General features: G+C 45.2%; 2 protein-coding genes across 5 annotated transcripts in view; both read right to left on the reverse strand.

Moving 5' to 3' along the window:
- fah (fumarylacetoacetate hydrolase (fumarylacetoacetase)) overlaps positions 1–9,083 on the reverse strand; it is a 12,455-nt gene extending 3,372 nt beyond the window's left edge. The window contains exons 1-9 of the mRNA XM_083691090.1: positions 8,988–9,083; positions 8,622–8,732; positions 7,870–7,991; positions 7,231–7,280; positions 6,240–6,330; positions 5,229–5,326; positions 5,005–5,057; positions 4,743–4,842; positions 186–316 (exon numbers count right to left, since the gene is read on the reverse strand). Of these exons, the coding sequence (XP_083547216.1) occupies positions 186–316; positions 4,743–4,842; positions 5,005–5,057; positions 5,229–5,326; positions 6,240–6,330; positions 7,231–7,280; positions 7,870–7,991; positions 8,622–8,732; positions 8,988–9,068 (837 nt within the window). The 5' untranslated portion in view covers positions 9,069–9,083. The remainder of the gene's footprint in view (positions 1–185; positions 317–4,742; positions 4,843–5,004; positions 5,058–5,228; positions 5,327–6,239; positions 6,331–7,230; positions 7,281–7,869; positions 7,992–8,621; positions 8,733–8,987) is intronic.
- Positions 9,084–9,507: 424 nt separating this feature from the next.
- Positions 9,508–19,689, reverse strand: zfand6 (zinc finger, AN1-type domain 6). 4 transcript variants are annotated; one of them, XM_083691094.1, is made up of 6 exons: positions 19,481–19,689; positions 16,099–16,256; positions 15,634–15,751; positions 13,476–13,564; positions 11,530–11,658; positions 9,508–10,547 (listed from the first exon to the last, which is right to left on the reverse strand). In XM_083691094.1, exons 2-6 carry the CDS (start codon positions 16,247–16,249, stop codon positions 10,399–10,401), a joined length of 636 nt encoding a protein of 211 aa, XP_083547220.1. In that variant the 5' UTR covers positions 16,250–16,256; positions 19,481–19,689; the 3' UTR covers positions 9,508–10,398. The 4 variants fall into 4 exon arrangements, with proteins under 4 accessions (XP_083547220.1, XP_083547221.1, XP_083547218.1 ...); XM_083691095.1 differs by lacking the exon at positions 19,481–19,689 and adding an exon at positions 19,194–19,386; XM_083691092.1 differs by lacking the exon at positions 19,481–19,689 and adding an exon at positions 18,839–18,925.
- Between the last annotated feature and the right edge of the window lie 96 nt (positions 19,690–19,785).

The raw sequence follows: 19,785 nt of genomic DNA on the forward strand, positions 1-19,785 counted from the left end.
GGTGGTGCACACTGGTAGTGGATGCGTTCGAGAACAGGCCATCTATAAGAGAGGTTGGGTTCAGTGGAGGATGGTGGAGGTAGAAATCGGAGGTCGGGCCCGTTGTATATAGAAATGCCATTTAGCTGACGCTTTTATCCAAAGCGACTTACATTGCAGTGAGTGCATACATCCCCTGTCCTCACCTGGAATGTGTTTGGCTCAGCGAAGGGCAGCAGGGCCTCCATGGGGACCACCCAGGGGGAGATGGTGGTCCCAAAGTTCTTCCCCAGGAACGGACCCAGGGGCACGTACTCCCACGACTGGATATCCCTCGCTGGAGAAACACACACACAAGAGAGTCGGAATATTTAACAACCTATCCAGTGACATTGTTTTCAGTACATTACGGTAGAACAATGTTTAGCAGCTAGCTACCGTAAATACTGTAGTAGCAGGTGTCAAAGCTGGTCAGTGAGGTTGTGGTTTTGAAATTCCTTTCGTTTTGAGAAATCGAGATTCCATTACTTTTACATGAAATATAGCTTTAGGGATTTGATAATGATCAGTCATGACCTCTCCACTCTCCATACCACCTCGGGTGAATCCCTCCTCAAACTCCCATACAAACACACATCTATCCGAAAAATCTTTTTTCAGCATTGCCAATGCAGTAACACATCAATCAGTCAGTCAGGAAGTCAATAAGTCACAACCCTAGTCAGTGGAGCCTCCAGACTGTATTATTGCTGTAGAAGATATCTTTGCTGCATCTTTGTTTTTATCAGGCGTACCACTGAGACAGGTTGGGTTTAAAACACCATAACAATGACCATAGTGAATATGTAATAATACCATTCTAGTGGTAACCAATCCCTCAGTACTCAAAAACATCTAACTCCATGTAGCCTTCACTAGCCTTTATAGTAAGACCGCCCCATGAAGGTGCTGTGTGTTCTCTACCCATCATAAAGCCAGTTCATTCTCATGCTCTCTTCAGTCCTCCTGAGTTAGCACGGGAATAGCTCATTGGCCTGCCTATTCCCTCGCCCACTGGGAGACATTAATAAAGTGTTTATTAATTGGAACACATTAATGATTCCATAAGTGCTGCTCCCCCGACACACCAGTTTGGCCCATGCAACATTAGGATGGGGGGATGCAGGGAAGGAGAGGAGAGGACAGGAGAGCAGAAGGGAGGGGAGGAGAGGTGAGGGGAGAGGAGGAGAGAGGAGGGAAAAGGAGAAGGGGAGGAGAGGAGAAGGGAGGGGAGGAGAGGAGGGAAGAGGAGAAGGGAGGAGAGAGGAGGAGGACTGTGTAAACTATAGCCTTCACCTCAGATAAGTTATTTCCTATAAGCCATTGGCACCATTTCTAGTAACAGTGTATGTGGAACTGGAAGGTGGCACACAGAGCAGATGAATAATTGCAACGCTTCTGTAGTCATGCAGGAAATGACACTGTAGAGAATTCTCCCTCCACTAAGCTGCCCATTCAGCGTAAGACACAGAGGGAGGACTAGCGTCTGGTTATTGAAAGCATGGGGGCCCACAACAACATCTGTGCACAATCATGATGAGTTCTCCGTCAAGTCAATGGAGCCTACAGTGCATTCTGAAAGTGTTCAGACCCCTTCACTTATTCCACATTTTGTTATGTGAAAGCCTTATTCTAAAATTGATTATTTTTCCCTCATTCCCTACACACAATACCCCATAATGACAAAGCCAAAACAGGCTTTTAGAAATGCTTGCTAATTTATTAAAAATAAAAAACTGAAATATCACATTTACATGAGTATTTAGACCCTTTACTCAGTACTTGGATGAAGCATCTTTGGCAGCGATTACAGCTTCAAGTCTTCTTGGTTATAACGCTTTCTCTCACGCTAAGATTGGCACACCTGTATTTGGGGAGTTTCTCCCATTCTTCTCTGCAGATCCTCTCAAGCTCTGTCAGGTTGGATGGGGAGCATCGGTGCACAGCTATTTTCAGGTCTCTCCAGAGATGTTCGATCGGGTTCAAGTCCGGGCTCTGGCTGGGCCAGTCAAGGACTTTCAGAGACTTGTCCTGAAGCCACTCCTGTGTTGTCTTGGCTGTGTGCTTCGGGTGGTTGTCCTGTTGGAAGGTGAACCTTCGCCCCAGTCTGAGGTCCTGAGCGCTCTGGAGCAGGTTTTCATCAAGGATCTCTCTGTACTTTGCTCCGTTCATCTTTCCCTCGATCCTGACAAGTCTCCCAGTCCCTGCCACTGAAAAACATCCCCACAGCATGATGCTGCCACCACCATGCTTCACCACAGGGATGGTATTGGCCAGGTGATGAACGGTGCCTGGTTTCCTCCAGATGTGATGCTTGGCATTCAGGCCAAAGAGTTCAATCTTGGTTTCATCAGACCAGAGAATCTTGCTTCTCATGGTCTGAGAGTCTTTTAGGTGCCTTTTGGCAAGTGGGCTGTCATGTGCTTTTTACTGAGGAGTGGCTTGAATTTACCACAGGTGGACTCCAATCAAGTCGTACAAACATCTCAAGGATAATCAATGGAAACAGGATGCACCTGAGCTCAATTTCGAGTGTCATAGCAAAGGGTCTGAATACTTATGTAAATGTGATATTTCAGTTTTTTATTTTTAATAAATTAGCAAACATTTCTAAAAACCTGTTTTCGCTTTGTCATTATGGGGTATTGTGTGTAGATTGATGAGGAAAAAAATGAATTGAATCCATATGAGAACAAGGCTGTAACATAACAAAATGTGGAAATAGTTAAGGGGTCTGAATACTTTCCGAATAAACTGTATCTTTAATTGAATGTGCTGCAAATAAAGTCAAGCTGGAATGAAGCAATCAAATCCCACATTCAGAGAATATTGGATTTCAGAGCCTACTGTGGGATTACTTTAGGAATCTTGGCATAAGGCATAAACTACCAGTCAGATATCAAAACGTTAACACAATGTTTTGTTTAAAGGTTTATATTAGACTGGGAAGCCAGATGAGGGTTCAGAGGGTTGAATTCCAATAAAAAGCACACTGTCGTGGTGTGTGAGTAGGTGTGCAGGTGTGTGTGTGTGTAGGTGTGTGTGTGTGTGTGTGTAGGTGTGTGTGTGTGTGTGTGTTTGTGTGAATACACTTCGGTGGCGTAGCTAAGCTAAATAAAAAGTGAGACAGTGTTGCCCTTTCGCTCGCATGTCTCTCTGCCGAGGGGCCATAAAAAGGCAAGACCAGCCGGTCCGCCTGAGAGAACGAGAGGAAGCTGCCGAGGGGCTGGAATAGTACAGGAACATTGACTATAGTCGTTGTTAGACTGGAATGACACTTGCTACGCCTTAGAGGTGTCCCTAAATCAAGGGTGAGTCAATCTCAACCGGCTCAGCTTCATTCGTTTAGAGGCGGCGGCAGCAGCTCGGCAAGTATGAAATATGAAAAATGTTAAATATTTAACTGGGCCGTGTGTAGGGGTGGGGCCGGTGGGGTTGTTAGTTGGTGTCGCTGGCGTGGTGCTGAAAGGAACAGCTGAGGTGTTCGTTCTGGTACCAGTTGGTCTCTGCGTTGCTCTTTTAACTCCTTGGCTAGCTGCCGATTGAAGTCTCTCACACACCCAGAGGGCTGTCTTTCATTCTACAACCTCCCTCCCTCCCTCCCTCCCTCCCTCCCTCCTGCCCTCGTCCACTCTCCCCTCTTCAGAACTAGGTAGGGAATAAAGCGAAGCCGTTGTTTTTGTCGACACGGCCATCCTGGATCCATAAACAACTAGTTGTGCGAGCTGCGTCCTGTGACCTGTTACGTGTGCCAGTCCACAAACAAAGTTCCCTCATGGATATAATATAATTTGTTTTTTTGTATTGAATTGAAGGGTTAGGGTTAGGGTTATGGGAGGGTGGATAAGGGCAGAAGGGGGGGGGGGGGCTGTTTTGAATTGAAAAGGCCAGCGTCTGACCTGAGGCAGGGTGACAGGGGGACAGATTGGAGCGTACTAGTAATGATTAGGCTGGTTCCAGTGAGAGGAGCTGTTTAAGGAAAGCCCCTCTGAGAAGGGAGCTGTTTAAATAGGCCTGGACTTTAACCCCGGTCTAATTGACTGGCCTGGTTGGAGTGACCTGATAATACAGCACCGACCTCAGCTATCAGAGGAGACGCACGAGAGGGAGAGAGAGGGAGGGAAGGAGGGAGGGAGGGTGAAGGAGGGAGGGAGGGCGGGCGGGAGAGATATGGGAGAGGGAAAATGTGAGATGAGGCTGTTAAAGGCTAGTCAAAATAGTGCGGTAAAAGGAGAGAAAGGGGGGAACAAGAGAAAGGGAGAGATCAGATAGAGAGAGAGAGAGAGAGAGAGAGAGAGAGAGAGAGAGAGATAGATAGATAGATAGATAGATAGATAGAAACTTTATTTATCCCAGGGGGAAATTCAGGTTCCAAGTAGCATACAGACATAGGGGGTATCACACATAACATACACATACAACATACAACATTAGCAGCATTTTATACAGGCGAGGTGCAGTTGTAAATGTCTTTGCAGACAAGAGAGAGAGGTCCCCATGGTTAATCAATAATATATGCCCTGCCATGTTTCTGTGAGTATCTTACTTTGGCATTTAATCTCAGGGTTTGTGATGGAATATGAAGTGATCACATCAACTATATCTATAATGTAGAACCAAATTAAGTTACTTGGGTCAGAGTGTGGCTGGGGAAAGTAGAGGATTCCAATTAGTGAAGGAACGTAATCTGTGTGTGTGTGTGTGTGTATATATATATGTCTTACCACTCCAGTCATTCATGAGTACCATGCCAAAGATGTGTTGGTGGACCTTGTCTATAGGGATGGGCTCTCCCAGGCGGTTACCTCCCCCTACGAAGAACGCCTGCAAGGAGAGGAGCCATATTACCTCGACAAGCATTTCAACATCTGTCTACAGGCACCAGAGGACACAAGCTCCCATTGTCACTCCAGAAATGACATGCACACAGCACCCAATGACTGTACCCACTCAACATGTCAACTGAGACCATAGATCTATACGTACCATTTCCAGCTCAATGTCCAGCTGCTTGGACTGACCAAAGACAGGAGGCTTCGCTGAGGGAGATTATACAAACTGTTACTGATACAGATCTGTCATATCTATCTATCTATCTATCTATCTATCTATCTATCTATCTATCTATCTATCTATCTATCTATCTATCTATCTACTGTATCTTCTGTCTGTCTGTCTGTCTGTCTGTCTGGTGCTTCTGAAATGCTTACATTGGTCAGGTCTCATCTGTCCTGAGGGTCTACGGATGGGGGTCCCAGACACAACCACAGAGGAGGCTCTGCCATGATAGCCCACGGGTAGTCTCAACCTGCACACACACACACACACACACACACACACACACACACACACACACACACACGCATACATGCACACGCACATGCACACACGCGTATACACACACACACGTATACACACACACAATTAATAAATGTATGTGTATTCATTTATCAACAGGGCAAGGTCAACATTGGCAGGGCTAATGGTAAAATGAAACCTTGAGAAGAACCAGACTCCGTAAATCTCTTCTTTTTTCCTATTAAAACCATTTCTCAATGCTAGAGAGAGAGAGAGAGAGAGAGAGAGAGAGAGAGAAAGAGGAAGAGGAAGAGGGCGGTTTTGCACCATTTTTCTGGCTCTATCCCTGACAGAGACAGCAGATAAATTAGGCCAAGCTCTGGTGTTTGACTGAAGGATGTGGATGCTGTGGTGGCTGAGAGGGAGGGAGCTGTGTTTGAATGCAGACTGATGCACTGAGGCCCTTCAGTCAAATCAATTATAGAAACCTCACTGAGGCTCTCACTCATCGCAACCCCCACAACACTACAACATATCTCATCTTCCTCTCCCTCCGGGGCAACACTCTTTCTCTGTCTCTCTGTCTCTCTCTCTCTGTCTGTCTGTCTCTCTATGTCTCTCTCTGTCTGTCTGTCTCTCTGTCTGTCTGTCTCTCTTTCTGTCTCTCCCGCTCTCTCTCTCTGTCTGTCTGTCTCTCCCTCTCTCTCTGTGTCTCTCTCTCTCTCCCTTCCTGTCTCTCTATGTCTCTCTCTCTCTCTCTCCCTCCCTGTCTCTCTCTCTCTCTCTCTCTCTCTCTCTCTGTCTTTCCCTCTCTCTGTCTCTCTCTCTTGTCTTTATTTTTTGCAGACAGCTATGAGAGGAGGTATACAGACAAATAGACAATTATAATTATAGTTGAAGAAAATAAGGTGATGTAATCATACCAGTTGGGCATCAGGGCGTTCTCCTTCCCTCGAAACATGATGCCAACGTTGGTGGCATGATCTCTGGAGGAGTAGAAGTCAGTGTAGTCACCTGCATGTGTGTGTGTGTGTGTGTGTGTGTGTGAGAGAGAGAGAGAAAAGGCGGAAAATGTGTGTCAGGTATAAGTGACAATGCAGACAGAATGAACCAATGAACCAGTGGCCAAACCGTTATTTTTTTATAACACCTCCAGATAGCATTAAAGCAACCTGAGTAATTAGTGTATTTACGTTGGTGAACAGCGCCCCCCTGTGTTGAAGCACCATCAACTCGTTTTCCTATTTTCCCCTTGAGTTGGCGCATAGTGCAATCTCATGTACTCACCTTAAATTGGTTTCAAATAGATTGTGTCAAGAGGTATGACACGTACAGTCAGGCGTGACTGAGTCAAGCCTCCCCCTTAAGTGAACGTTGGCAGGACAAGGCCAGATAAATTATTCAAAAAGTAACATTAATTTCAGAAACTGGATGGGATTGGATAGGAGAGTCTCCATAGTAACGCTGGGCTTTAGCGTGACACATTGGTTGAGAGGGTGAACGAAGTACAGTCAGAGCCCATTGGAATTCATAAAGTCTATACCATCTCTGGTATCAGTGGAGGGGGCTGGTGGAGGCAGAAACAGGATCCTCCGATTCCTCCGATTTCTACATCCACCAGCCTCCCCTGTCATGTACAGTGGAGCGTTGGTGAAGCGAAGGCCTGGTGAGACAGCTTAGGCCTAGTTGTGTCCTAATAGCTTTAGAAGGCTTCCTCTCACGAGACGCAAGATGATCTGAGGTATAAGCAATATGCTGATGGCTCCATCCCGTCCAATGGGCTTAGGGAAGCTTCTATCATAATACCTGCCAACGCTGAGGCTATTTTGGGCTTGGATTTGCTTTTGGACTGACTGGGCTATTGTCACCTGACTGGCTGTAGGAAATGGTTTCTGTCACAGAGGAAGTGCTCACCGATTTCAGCAGGAAGATGCATCTTGGCTGAACTCTGGTGGACAAACGCGCTGAGGACACAGAGAAAAACGAAAACATTGTGACATTCAGGACCTTTAGGATACAATATTGTAACGACCCTGTGTAAGGCCCGTTAGCGGCTCCGCCAAGGGAGTTAACTCTCTTGGTGTTGTAGGAGGAGTTAACTCTCTTGGTGTTGTAGGAGGAGTTAACTCTCTTGGTGTTGTAGGAGGAGTTAACTCTCTTGGTGTTGTAGGAGGAGTTAACTCTCTTGGTGTTGTAGGAGGAGTTAACTCTCTTGGTGTTGTAGGAGGAGTTAACTCTCTTGGTGTTGTAGGAGGAGTTAACTCTCTTGGTGTTGTAGGAGGAGTTAACTCTCTTGGTGTTGTAGCTGGCGCGGCCAGTTTGTAAGTGGAAGGTTGTGAGTTTGATACCCGCTTAGGGCAAGCTGCTCTACCCCACCGTTCGCTACAATATCAATTCATTGAAGAAAGGGAACAGAAACACTATAGCATACCAGAATATTACACAGACACTTCCCAGAGACAGAGTCTGTCATAACCAATAATACAACTATTGTGCTCAAAAGCATGTCAGTCAAAAATGGAAATGACAGAATCGTCAACACTAGAAGCTGACCTGCTCCTGAGGCTGACGTCGTCTCTCAGGGTGGTGTGGTTGACAGCCAGCAGCACCTGCAGACTCCTCCTGGCCTCTCTCCATGCTTCGTAGCCCAGTCCCATGAAGGCATTCAGGGTGGGCTAGGACAGAGGGAACACAGTGGGGAGGGCATCTCATTATTGGCCATGCAACAAGTATTATTATTATTATTATTATTATTATGTTGTGTATTGTAATGTTCATTGTTTTTAATGTATTGTGTCATGCTCGATGTGATTATCTTTGAGATGATTCCCATATCCCCGGTGGACAAGCATTCTATTATTTTCCCCTGAACTCTGTGTGAAAGGACAGGAGTGGTAAGGCACATTCCCAGTAGGACAGGAGTGGTAAGGCACATTCCCAGTAGGACAGGAGTGGTAAGGCACATTCCCAGTAGGACAGGAGTGGTAAGGCACATTCCCAGTAGCTCCCACCAACTAACGGGTGTTTTCAGACCAGTGATTAAAGATGAAGGGGCGGAGACAAGGAGAGAGGCAGTCACGGGTTTTTCCACAAGAAAGGCAGCACAATGAGTACCGACTTGGCTGCCTACTGTATAAGCACACACACAGTATGCCCTGTGAAATAAAAAAAAACGATGTGCATATACCCCATTATAAGTCAGTGGTGTATTCTGTCCCTCTAGTGATCAATTAATCATACCAATCATACTAATCAATCAATCATCAATAACACTAAAAGCCCACACATATATTTCATGAAATTACCTGGTCAAACACATCCTGATGCTGGGATAGCACGGGTCCTCTGAAGAGTGACTTTACCACACTGAGGTCCAGGATCTGATCTCCAATTGCCACCCCAATCCGCTGCCTGGGCTGGGATAGATACAAGACATTTTCGAAGGATATGGGCTAAGTTTGCAGTGTATGCAACATTATCCATGCATGTCCTAATCTTTTGATCATTTCAACACCAGAGATTCGCCAACGCTTCTTTACAAAGGAACGCCGTGTTTTCATTACCGTTACTGTTCTGAAAAGTTCCATTCGACATTCCATAGCCTACCGGTATGAATGGACGAGAAGTTCAATGACCAGGTGGACACACTCATGCATGATCAATATACTTACATTATCGGCTGTCGAAAACACGCCATACGGCAGATTGTGATAAGAGAAGTCTGATGTTTCGTCGACTTTAATGAAAGACATTTTCAAATTGCAGTTATGCTCCGGGATACCCTTCAGAGTGAGCAGCAGCGTGAGTAACCTCTTCCAGATGTTTGCTGCTGCCATAGGACCAGCCTCCTCCTACTATATGAGCCGGTGGCCAATCACACACTCTCTCTTATATCCACCCTTTTTCAAGAACTCCGTAAATAATCCCAGAATAATTTGCCAAATGACTCAGCAATTTTGTGCACTAGAATTGATTCATCTAAATATTCAGGTTTGGGGATTTTTTATTCTGCTTGCTGATAAAAAATAAAAATGTTGTGTTTGAGCTTTGTTCTGTTGCTCCCATCAAGTGAATCATGTATTGTGTTAGAATATTCTATCTATATTCTCAGACGATCATATTATATTCTCATATTCTCTTTTCCATCTGACTACTATACGAAAAACTGGGCCAAATTGACAAATATTTCAAATAGTGAAAAATGTGTTAAAACTTTATTCAGATCAAAGTTGAGACAGTGAATAACCTAAATAACATAAATACAGCACAATAAATTCAGGTCATACCTCTTTTGTGCACCCATAAATGGACTATATTCTCATATAAACTCACAACCAGCAACATCGTGCATAGTCTATTCATAATCACTCCAGATAAACATGAACATATACACAAACTCTTTTACACAGCAGATCACACACTCGCAAATTACTCAATTATACAAAAGGGAGAGGGAGCAAACAAGCAAATGTATGCAAGATTCGGTTTTCTTTTGTTGCTAATAATGTAAAACAAAGTCTGTCATGTTTTTCGTAATACATTCAGTTATTGAATGAGGCTACATACAATGAAAAGGAAAGGAAATACCTTTGATGGTTTTTAACATGCATTTTTATATACACCAGAAAAGCAGCCCCAACTCAAAGTAATCAAAGTCCTATCAGTAATCAAAATCATATATCTTAACTTTTTAGAAATCTATAAATCTTAAAATCTCTCAAACCACAACATTTAGAGGTTGCAGCCCCAACTCAAAGTAATCAAAGTCCTATCAGTAATCAAAATCATATATCTTAACTTGTGATAAATTCATCAATCTTAAAATGTCTCAAACCACAACATTTCAGAGGTCAAATTCATTTGAATAACGGCAAAGGAAACAGGGAGAATAAAATGAATTTCCAAAGATGAGTTTTCTGAGTGGCATGCATGATTTAAGGGTCTTGTAATGAACGGGGGGGGGGGGGGGGGGGGGAGGGGGTAGATGAGTTGCTCTCACAAACAACAACAAATTAAGAAGTAATGGAGGGGGGAACAAAGACTAATCGCAGGCTTTTGGTGAGATTTCCCATCGGATCCGTCTCAGATCTTCTGGATCTTTTCTCCGACACACACGGGATTCTCTCTCCTGATCTTCTCTGCGGCGTCTGCCTTGTAGTCAAAGGTGCAGTTGTGAATGTCTGAGTATCGGTGCATGCCGCAGAAGACATTCCCACATCTGCAGTCGAAGCCTGAGGCACAGAGAGGAGGTGGGTGACAACCGGAAACTTGCATTTGAATAAACTGATCTAGAACAAGTCCACGAGAAGACATCAGTGATCCTGCTGTGATTGAGTGTTTGTGTGTCAAATCAAGTCAAGTCATATTTGTCACGTACATCGCATACGGCCGTAATTGATGTCGTGAAATGCTTTGGCATCTTGCTCCTCGACCAGCAACAGTCAACAACAATACAATATTATATAGTAATAATAAAACTGTGACAATAGTAGTGCATAAGGGTGTAGTGGAAGTAGCAGCAGTAATGATTGTAATAATAATAATAGTAATACAATGTCTATGTGTGTTTATATATATATATATATATATATATACACACACACACACACACACACACACAGCACTTTATTAGCAACTAGCAACACCTGTACTCCTTCTCATGGTGGAGGTGGTGTAATGGTGTGGGGAATGTTTTCTTGGAACACTTTGGGCCCGTTAATATCAATGAATCATCGCTTGAATGCCACAGCCTATTTGAGTATTGTTGCTGACCATGTGCATATCTTCCTGGCCACAATTTACCCATCTTCTAATGGCTACTTCCAGCATGATAATGCACCATGTCACAAAGCAAAAGCCGTCTCAAACTGGTTTCATGAACATGACAATGAGTTCAGTGTTCTTCACAGTGGCCTTCCCAGTCACTGAATCTGAATCCAATAGAACACCTTTGGGATGTGGTAGAACGGGAGATTCACAGCTTGAAAGTGTACCTGAAAAATCTGCAGGAATTGCGTGATGCAATCATGTCATCATGGACCAGAATCTCAAAGGAATGTTTCCAATCAACGCCACGAAGAATTGAGGCGGTTTTGAGAGCAATGGGAAGCCCTAACCAGTATTAGTATAGTGTTCCTAATAAAGTGCCCAGTGAGTGTGTGTATGTATATATATTATATAGTGTGTGTGTGTGTGTGTGTGTCAGTACTGTACCTGTGAGGCCCAGTTTCTTGCGGCAGGTGAAGCACCGGTTCTTCTTGGCTTTGGGTTTGTCATCTGAGGACTTGTCCTCCAGGCCGTCTACCGAGACCTGGTCCGAGTCCTCCGATGCCGAGACGGAGGCTGTGGGCCAGACAGAGCTCAATAACGGGGTCCACCATCAGGGGCGGTGGACGTCACATGGACTGAAAGACTTTAAGGGCCAGTTGTAAAAAGGGTTCGCACAGTAATGTTTGTACTGCAAGGTTTGCAACTGTCATTTCATAAAGGGAATATAACGTATGAAGAAAATAAGAAACATAATTCAGGCTGCACGTATCTTAATTATTAATTCTCTAAACCTTTATGTGACTAATTTGCTTCTCCGTGAATGTTTTGAAAATAACGGGTGCAAAATGCTTAGTTTAAGCAGGTCCTGAGACTCCCCGTTGTCTCGTGATGAATCAGAACCACGACAGAACATAACAGACTGGACCCTCTCATGAGCTGGTCATGTGCCTTTAGGTGAGGTCATGTGCTCACAGGTTGAAATCGTAACTCGAGACGGGCGAGCGTAACTCAACGTTCGGCGCACATCTCTCTCATTGACCCCAATGTGTGATCTAGGTGGACGTCAGAGTTACGCAACGCAGATCTCAAGTTAGGATTCCGGCCTCAGTAAACATTCAACTGCAATAAATCTTAAAATACCAACCAGTTCCTTGATGGTTCGTTTCTTGATATTTGTTCTTCCTAAACAAAGTAAACATTTTTTACTTTGGGTTTTTTTAAGAGAACCCATATTGTACAGCCTAGGCCAAGGCCTTGCACGCTGACACAGGAGGACTATGTAGTGTTTCCTGTTTCAGTAGGCTCGTGGATTGGAACTGTGTCCCAATACTCCTAAGTCACTTGCTGTCCTTGTTTCTTTGCTTTTGTTTATGGAATGAACACCATGTGGCTTGACACCTACCATCACCTGGGATACCACTGGCTGAAGAGACAACTGAGATAATGTCTGTTCTGTTTTTGTTGCACTGAGCATTCCTAGCCTCTCCCCTGGCCCCTGACCCTTTGATTTTGCAGGTCCGAAACAACCAAGCCAAGTGTAAGAAATATGGCCTATGAACTCACTCCTTCTCACTCCTTAAGGCTAAGTGGAGCCGTCGGCATATTGTGAACACTTAACTGGTCCATCCAGATCTGCAAACACCGACATGGTGGGGGCCTAGGGCTCACACTCACCCCTCTCTCCATCTGACATGGTGGGGGCCTAGGGCTCACACTCACCCCTCTCTCCATCTGACATGGTGGGGGCCTAGGGCTCACACTCACCCCTCTCCATCTGACATGGTGGGGGCCTAGGGCTCACACTCACCCCTCTCCATCTGACATGGTGGGGGCCTAGGGCTCACACTCACCCCTCTCTCCATCTGGCTCATGGTGGTCATCTAGCTTCCTCTTGCCTCTGCGTGAACCCTCCTCCAGGGGGGGGCTTCTCCCTGACTTCCTGTCCTGGCTATGAGAGCGAGTCCCTGAGCTACTTGCTGTACTGGACTCCTCCTGCCCGCTACCTACCGCTGCTGCTGCTGCTGCACTACTCCCGCCTACGGGTGGACACAAACACACAGACAGACAGAGCCCCTGAGACTGTCATCTGGTGAGAGAGGGTTGCTCTGGCATGCCCCAGTGAAATCTCTCCACTGGACTTTGGGCTTTTCTCTAGTGCTGCTCTTAAAGCAAACAGAGATGTCGACCAATGCTGGAGTGTACCGAGTGGCGACTAAGAATGTGTGTGTGTGCGAGTGTGTGTGTGTGTGTGAGCTAGCTGAAGGGCATCCATTGTCTAGTGGTGTTAACATGCCGGTTTGACCCACGCAGCCTCAAAGGGCTATTCACTGGATCAGCGATGGTAGCACGGCAACAGGACTGGCAGGGAGGGTTTGTGGGGAAAAAAGTACCTTGTAACTCTTCTGTTTTCAGGCCTACTTTAGCCCCTGTGGTGGTCTCCTCTCCTGAATGTGTCGACAGACTCTGGCTGACTGCAACACTGGAAAGAGAGGGGGAGGGATCAAATCAATGCGTGTCAATCATCAGTAGCAACCTAGACTGTGTAAACAAAAATGAAATACAGTGCCCTGTGTAAGTACTGGGACAGCGAAGCATTTTTTCTTCTTCTTCTTCTTCTTCTTCTTTCGGCTCTACACACCAAACATTTGGACAACAATGAATATGAGGTTAAAGTAGAGATTCTCAGCTTTTATTTGATGGTATTTGTGCACACACTGGTTTTACCGTTCAGAAATTACAGCACTTTTTGTGCATAGTCCCCCTATTTCAGGGTAACCAAAAGTTACTTATACAGGGCACAGTATGCAAGGACTTTGCTCAATTCAACTGGTTCCACCTTTATTCAAACATTATTCCATTGAACAGAGGGCATCACAATAAGACGTGCAGCAGCTGCTGACAGCCAGATAGACTGACAGACAGGCTACATTAACTACAAAACTAATTTCATTAAAACACACCACATATGAGCACACCACAGTCAGTGTCAAAGTTAACAGCATACTGACAGCCGATTGGCCTGCTGCAGCTCTCCGTAATGGAATTGTCTCAGGGGAATTCTCAGTCTTTCCTCACTGCATTGACACAAACGTCTAAATACCATCAATACCTATTTGGATTAAACCTATAGATTTTTTTTTTTACAGAGCTTTCACTTCAAATTAGTTCTGGAGGGCTGAAAAACATCTGTCCCCATGTCCGGTCCTACTTAACCTAATCCTTGAAATGAGAAAGCACACAGAGAAGTAACAGGGGGATTCTCAAACGGGCGCAAGCAAGACACGCAAGCGTAATCTGAGGTTTGAGCACGACCTGCGCTCTTGGCCAATTATTAAACGTGACCATATGGTGCACAAACACCTCTGCGCTCCACACGTGCCCGGCTCGCAGAGAGGGTTGTCGTACTCACAAAATATGCTAAAACGATATTCCCACCTCCTGCCTCAATTTTCAAAAAGACTGTACGCACCTGGAAAAGTTGCACCAGCGGGAAAAATGGCATTTACTGCCAGACGCTACTCAGAAAATATAATATAATTTATAGAATATAATTATAGGGCTGTTTTTTAACAATTTTGTAGATGCTAGATGGTACCGATTATGTTTTTAATTTTCTGATTGCTTGATTTGACAATCACGCCATTCTGGATTTACATTTGGGGATCGGTACCGGCGCTTTTCCAACGCTCTGAATTCCAATGCCGACCGTCTCAATCAACGGCTTGATTAAGATTTTGTCGTCATCTACGGCGTTATGTAAAGTAAATCTTTGTTTACAATTGTTAAGTCAAATGTGTGATTTCATTTGAGATAACGTTTTCTTACCTGGAGTACATAAGCTTTTAAGTTTCTTTGAAAATCACCCTGTAAGTACCCATTTCAAACATTAGCCTAACTAGCACAGTACCGTAATATTCTGTCCTGGCTATATAGCCTTGTTTGGATTATGTGGCTGTTCCAGAGCAGGCAGAAAGACAAAGACACAGGCGGACAGACAGACAGGCGGACAGACAGACAGAACAGCAGGGGCTCATTATCACCTGTCTCATCATGGCAATTGTCCCTGGCTCCCCTGAGAGCATCTGTCTGTCTGTCTGTCTGTCTGTCTGTCTGTCTGTCTGTCTGTCTGTCTGTCTGTCTGTCTGTCTGTCTGTCTGTCTGTCTGTCTGTCTGTCGCACGCACACACTGGAGGAAAGCAGACTTGAAACGTCAAGTGGAATACATCTCCTGCAGAGACCTCGGGGGATTATGACATCACTCCTTTCAGTTACAGTACACTCCCGCTAGGCTAGACAACAGGAAGACCTGTGTCGCAACACTGCTACAGCTTCCCTCGCAGAGCTCTTTCCAAATCTGACACACTTCTGTGAATGCAGTGTTTTGTAATGGAGGGGGGAGGGAGGGGGGGGGGGTATTACTCATCTCAGCTGGCCACATCTTTTGACTTCCCCAGTCATGACGGTAAACTGTCCGTCTGGTGATGACTAGGAGGGAACCGGAAGAAGACACAGTAGATATAGAGGACAGAGGAGTGGAGGGTACCGTACCTGCTGTGTCCCGTGTCTGCGTCTGTGTGTGGGGTGGCTGACGGCACGTCTACGGTCCTGCCCTCAGAGCACTGGGCTAAGAGAGACTCTCCTATACTGCTGACAGTCGCCGAAGACACTGCAACGACATCAACACACCTCCGTCAACACTCAAACCCTTCCCGCTCTAGTTTCTCACTCCCGACACACACAAGCCCGTGTTCGTTTACTAGGCCTGTGTGTCTGGACATCTCAGCTGGTTATAGCATGGGGGTAAAATCACTGCAGAAAAATCGAACATGATCAGAGCAGAAAATCCTTGGTGGTGGTGTTGTTGGTGTTGGTGGTAGTGTTGGTGGTAGTGTTGGTGGTGTTGTTGGTGGTGGTGTTGTTGGTGTTGGTGTTGGTGGTAGTGTTGGTGGTGTTGTTGGTGGTGGTGTTGTTGGTGTTGGTGGTAGTGTTGGTGGTAGTGTTGGTGTAGCTCACCTTGCGGACTGGCTCGTCCATTGCTGTTCTGCCTCTGGAGGAAGTCTTTGTAGCACACAGAGCACATGCCGTCGTTCCGCGGGTTCCCGTAGAAACCACAGCCGGTCGTACAGGGCAGCTGTCCCTGGGTCTGCTTGGTCTCTTGGGCCATGTCCCTCCTGTAGATGACAACCGGTCAAAGTTGAAACGTCAATACGACACTCTCACAGGACTGGCTACCTAGAAGCCTTCCTGGTCGCCTAATTGGTGAATGGGATGGCTTCTGAAATGGAATGGAGATGCCAAGTCTGTAATTATAACGAAAAACACTCCAAAACTATCTAGCCAGCTAGCCTCCGGGTCAAGTGAAAGAGGGGAAACAAGTTTGACACATTCTAGAGTTCTACAAGTTGTTTGTCACATTCTGGACTCTTTCTGTTGCATCACAATGCTGGTAAATTCTGCAACCACAACAATGTAGTTCTGTTTTGAGAGACTTAAATCCCCCATTACACCCCCATCATAAATTGCCATAGGCAAGTGGCTCTTCTCAATCAGCACAGCTTCTGTGCTTGTAAGGTACACTACCTGAAACAAACATTTAACCTAGATTAACATCAGAAAAAGAAAAATAGAAAAAGAAACATAATAAATTACTTGTTCTTGGGTCATGCCCTAACTCTGCCAGCTATGTCGGCCTGGTAAGCCCTGCTCACGTCTGCTTCTCTGGGCCAAACTGCCCTTGTAAGGCATTTAGAACACAGTAGTACATTATTAAAACGGCACACAGTTTCTCCTCTCCAATAAGTCACACAGAGGGCCTCCACCTTGACAGGGGAGGGTTAGAACAGGCCTAGGCTATAACAGGTGTCATCAATATAACTGGATATTGGTGACCTCAACATAACCTTTGTGACCAACCACAATAGGCCTTCTGTTGCTAGTCCTCATGTTGCCCGGAAATTGCAGACGCCACGAAAACACCCTAAGAGAAATGAAAACTGAGCTGGCCGTCAATGTAGCGTAAGCTTAGGCCGGCGCTCCTACGATAATACTGATCTGTGTGGTGACGTAATACTGGTGCATTTGCTTTGGAGGAGGACATCTGGCGTTGCGTTTACAGCCATTTTCTCCATGGGAGACAAGGCAGGGAGGGCCGTACTGGACAGCAATGGAGTGCTCGTTGAGAAGGCATTTTCAGACAGAAATCACAACAAGCTTCAGAGTGTGGAAGTGTCAGCATCGTAGTATTTACACACAGACATGGCCGAGCTGACTATCAATTGCAACTGATACCATTACCAACCCATTGAGGGAGCACTGTTATAACACAATTATAACAAGTGACAGCTGAGTAACAGCCAACAACAATATAAATGTTAATACTTTAACAGGCAGGTGTAGGATATCACATTCCATAAGGTCTAAAAGAGACTTTGGCCTACGACAAGCGGTGGTTTCAGATCTGTCAACAGCCTTGTTACAAGTCAAGAGACCTGTGATAGGCTCCTACGTATGCTATCTAGAGGGCCTGAAGGGCAACGGGGCAGCCAAGGAGAACGGATCAGGGGAGGCTTGTGGACACGTGTTTGATACCATTTCTCATTCCATTCCATGCATGACAATGAGCCTGTCCTCCGAGCTCCACCTCCACCAGCCAGCCTCCCCTGGAGTGGATGTACAGATGAGAAATCAACAACTAATTCCGGGCTAGGCTACACCTTCCACAGTAACAGGGTGGTTTGACTGAAAGTCAGAGAGAGAGAGGGAGAGATGGAGAGAGAGAGAGAGAGAGAGACTAATCCACTGTTAATCTGAAGGAAAGTCTCTAATCTGGGTGGAAGGCCTGTATTTGATACCTCGCAGAGGGACTGGAACAGGAAGACCATTATTGCCACATTCACATTGCATCACTGAAGGTAGCAGGCAGTGGGTGGACAATCACTGTCTTTCCTATCAGCTATTGTTATTGTCCATTTTATGTGCCATATTTGGATATATGAGCAATTCCTGTATTACTTTAAAAAAAAAAAAAAATCTGAAATACTGTAGGCCTATTGGGCAGACACAAGGCTTCTGCATTCCTTAATAACACTAGCTGTGGAACAGGATTACCCAGCATCACTGTAGAAGCTACCAGCAACCTTATTCTTTATTGTTTGCTGTGTCTGACAATGATTGACAGCCTTGCCTCACCACAATTAATGAAGTTGGGTTACTGGTTGTATCTGGGTTGGTAATAAACAGATATGGACACTATATGGATACTCTAACAAAGTCTGTGGCAAATCAAAGTGAATTGACTTGCAATGATTGGTACTGCATGATTTCCCAGACACATTACAAAAAAAAAAATGTTTAACAGGCCTAAAAAGCTTGCAAGCAAAGTTGTCCAGCAAATATGCATTGACAACTAGAATCAGACAATACAAAACAATACCCTCTCTGTCAGCCGCATTAACCCTTACCCCACTTACCACGCACTGTTGTGTACTGTACCTTGCGCTAATCAGTGCCACATCAATTAATCAATTCGATTTACACCAGTAACCAAGCAAAACTGTGTCACACAAGACATTCTAAATCCACAGCCTACATCCATTAATTTCCTGTTAACAGTCTCCTTTTGTTCTGCCTAAGTGTGCATCATTGTAAACTGCTAACTTATAAGCAGCTGAGACAATTGCGCCTAACGCCTAGCATTCCGCAGACAACAAGTCAAATCGCTCCACGCCAATATGTAACTTTGTATTCGACAAACCTCAACAATCGTCCCAGAATTTCCCCCTCTCTACTCCTCTCTTTCTTCGTGTCTTTACCGACAGATAACATCCGACATCATAAGCACAGGGATCCACAATGTAATAAATGACTACACATATTCTATTGTCATTGGCTGTTTGTTGGGTTGGCCACGCCCACGTCTAGATCATCATTGAACAGGTCACACGTCAATCATTACTTAACAGCCTTTTAAAAACAGCTGGTTGGGGGAAGGGGAATGCCCACTTCTTTGACAGTAGATAGAAAACAAAAAAATAACACTGGAATGCAAAAAAACAAGAAGCAGAAAGTTACATCAAAGGCACAGATCCTTCAGAGTGATGCTGGCTCACCTATAACGTTATGCTGCAGTAAATCTGCCTAGCCGGGTCTCCCTCTGACCGTTGACCCACTCATGTAGCTAATAGCATTATTAGCAAGGCATGAGAATAGTGGGTACTACAACCAGAGATGACAGCTAAATAAATACTGACGTTATAAATAAACAAAATAGCAATAAAGATCCCGCTGGCTCGCTAACTCGCTAGCCTAAAGTAGCTACGTAAAAAGGTATCGGACGCAAAGCTAGCTGGCTACCTAGGATTTCTATGGCTACTTTGAACTGACGTTGCCTCCTTACCTTCCCTCCTGGGTCCCTGCCCTGTGCCTGTTTACGCTTCAGCTCGTGTAAAAAAATGACTCCCTTCGATAACTTTCTTGGGGGGGAAAATGAATAAGTTAGTTGGTTACGTTGAGTAAAAGCGAAGCCCAAACAATATCAGACAAGCGCCGTTGTAGGCTAAGCTAATAAATTGAAAACTTTCCGGGGTGTTCGGTGTGATCCCTGCCCCCACCCAGAAACTGCCTGTTTGCTACTTTTTTGTCATCATCCAACCCCCACTGTAACCTTGGCGGTGACGTCACAGTCGCCCTGACACATGGCGC

This window comes from Argentina silus (genome assembly GCF_951799395.1).
Source record: "Argentina silus genome assembly, chromosome: 19".
In the NCBI taxonomy this organism is placed as follows: Eukaryota; Metazoa; Chordata; class Actinopteri; order Argentiniformes; family Argentinidae; genus Argentina; species Argentina silus.

Excerpts from the sequence above, each read along its gene's own strand:
- zfand6 (XM_083691092.1), bottom strand. The coding sequence starts at position 18,909 with ATGTTATCTGTCGGTAAAGACACGAAGAAAGAGAGGAGTAGAGAGGGG. Across the intron at positions 13,565-15,633 it reads GCAGACACGGGACACAGCAG|TGTTGCAGTCAGCCAGAGTC; the intron begins GTACGGTACCCT and ends CTCTCTTTCCAG. Across the intron at positions 11,659-13,475 it reads GAAAACAGAAGAGTTACAAG|CCTCCGTCTCGGCATCGGAG; the intron begins GTACTTTTTTCC and ends TCTGGCCCACAG.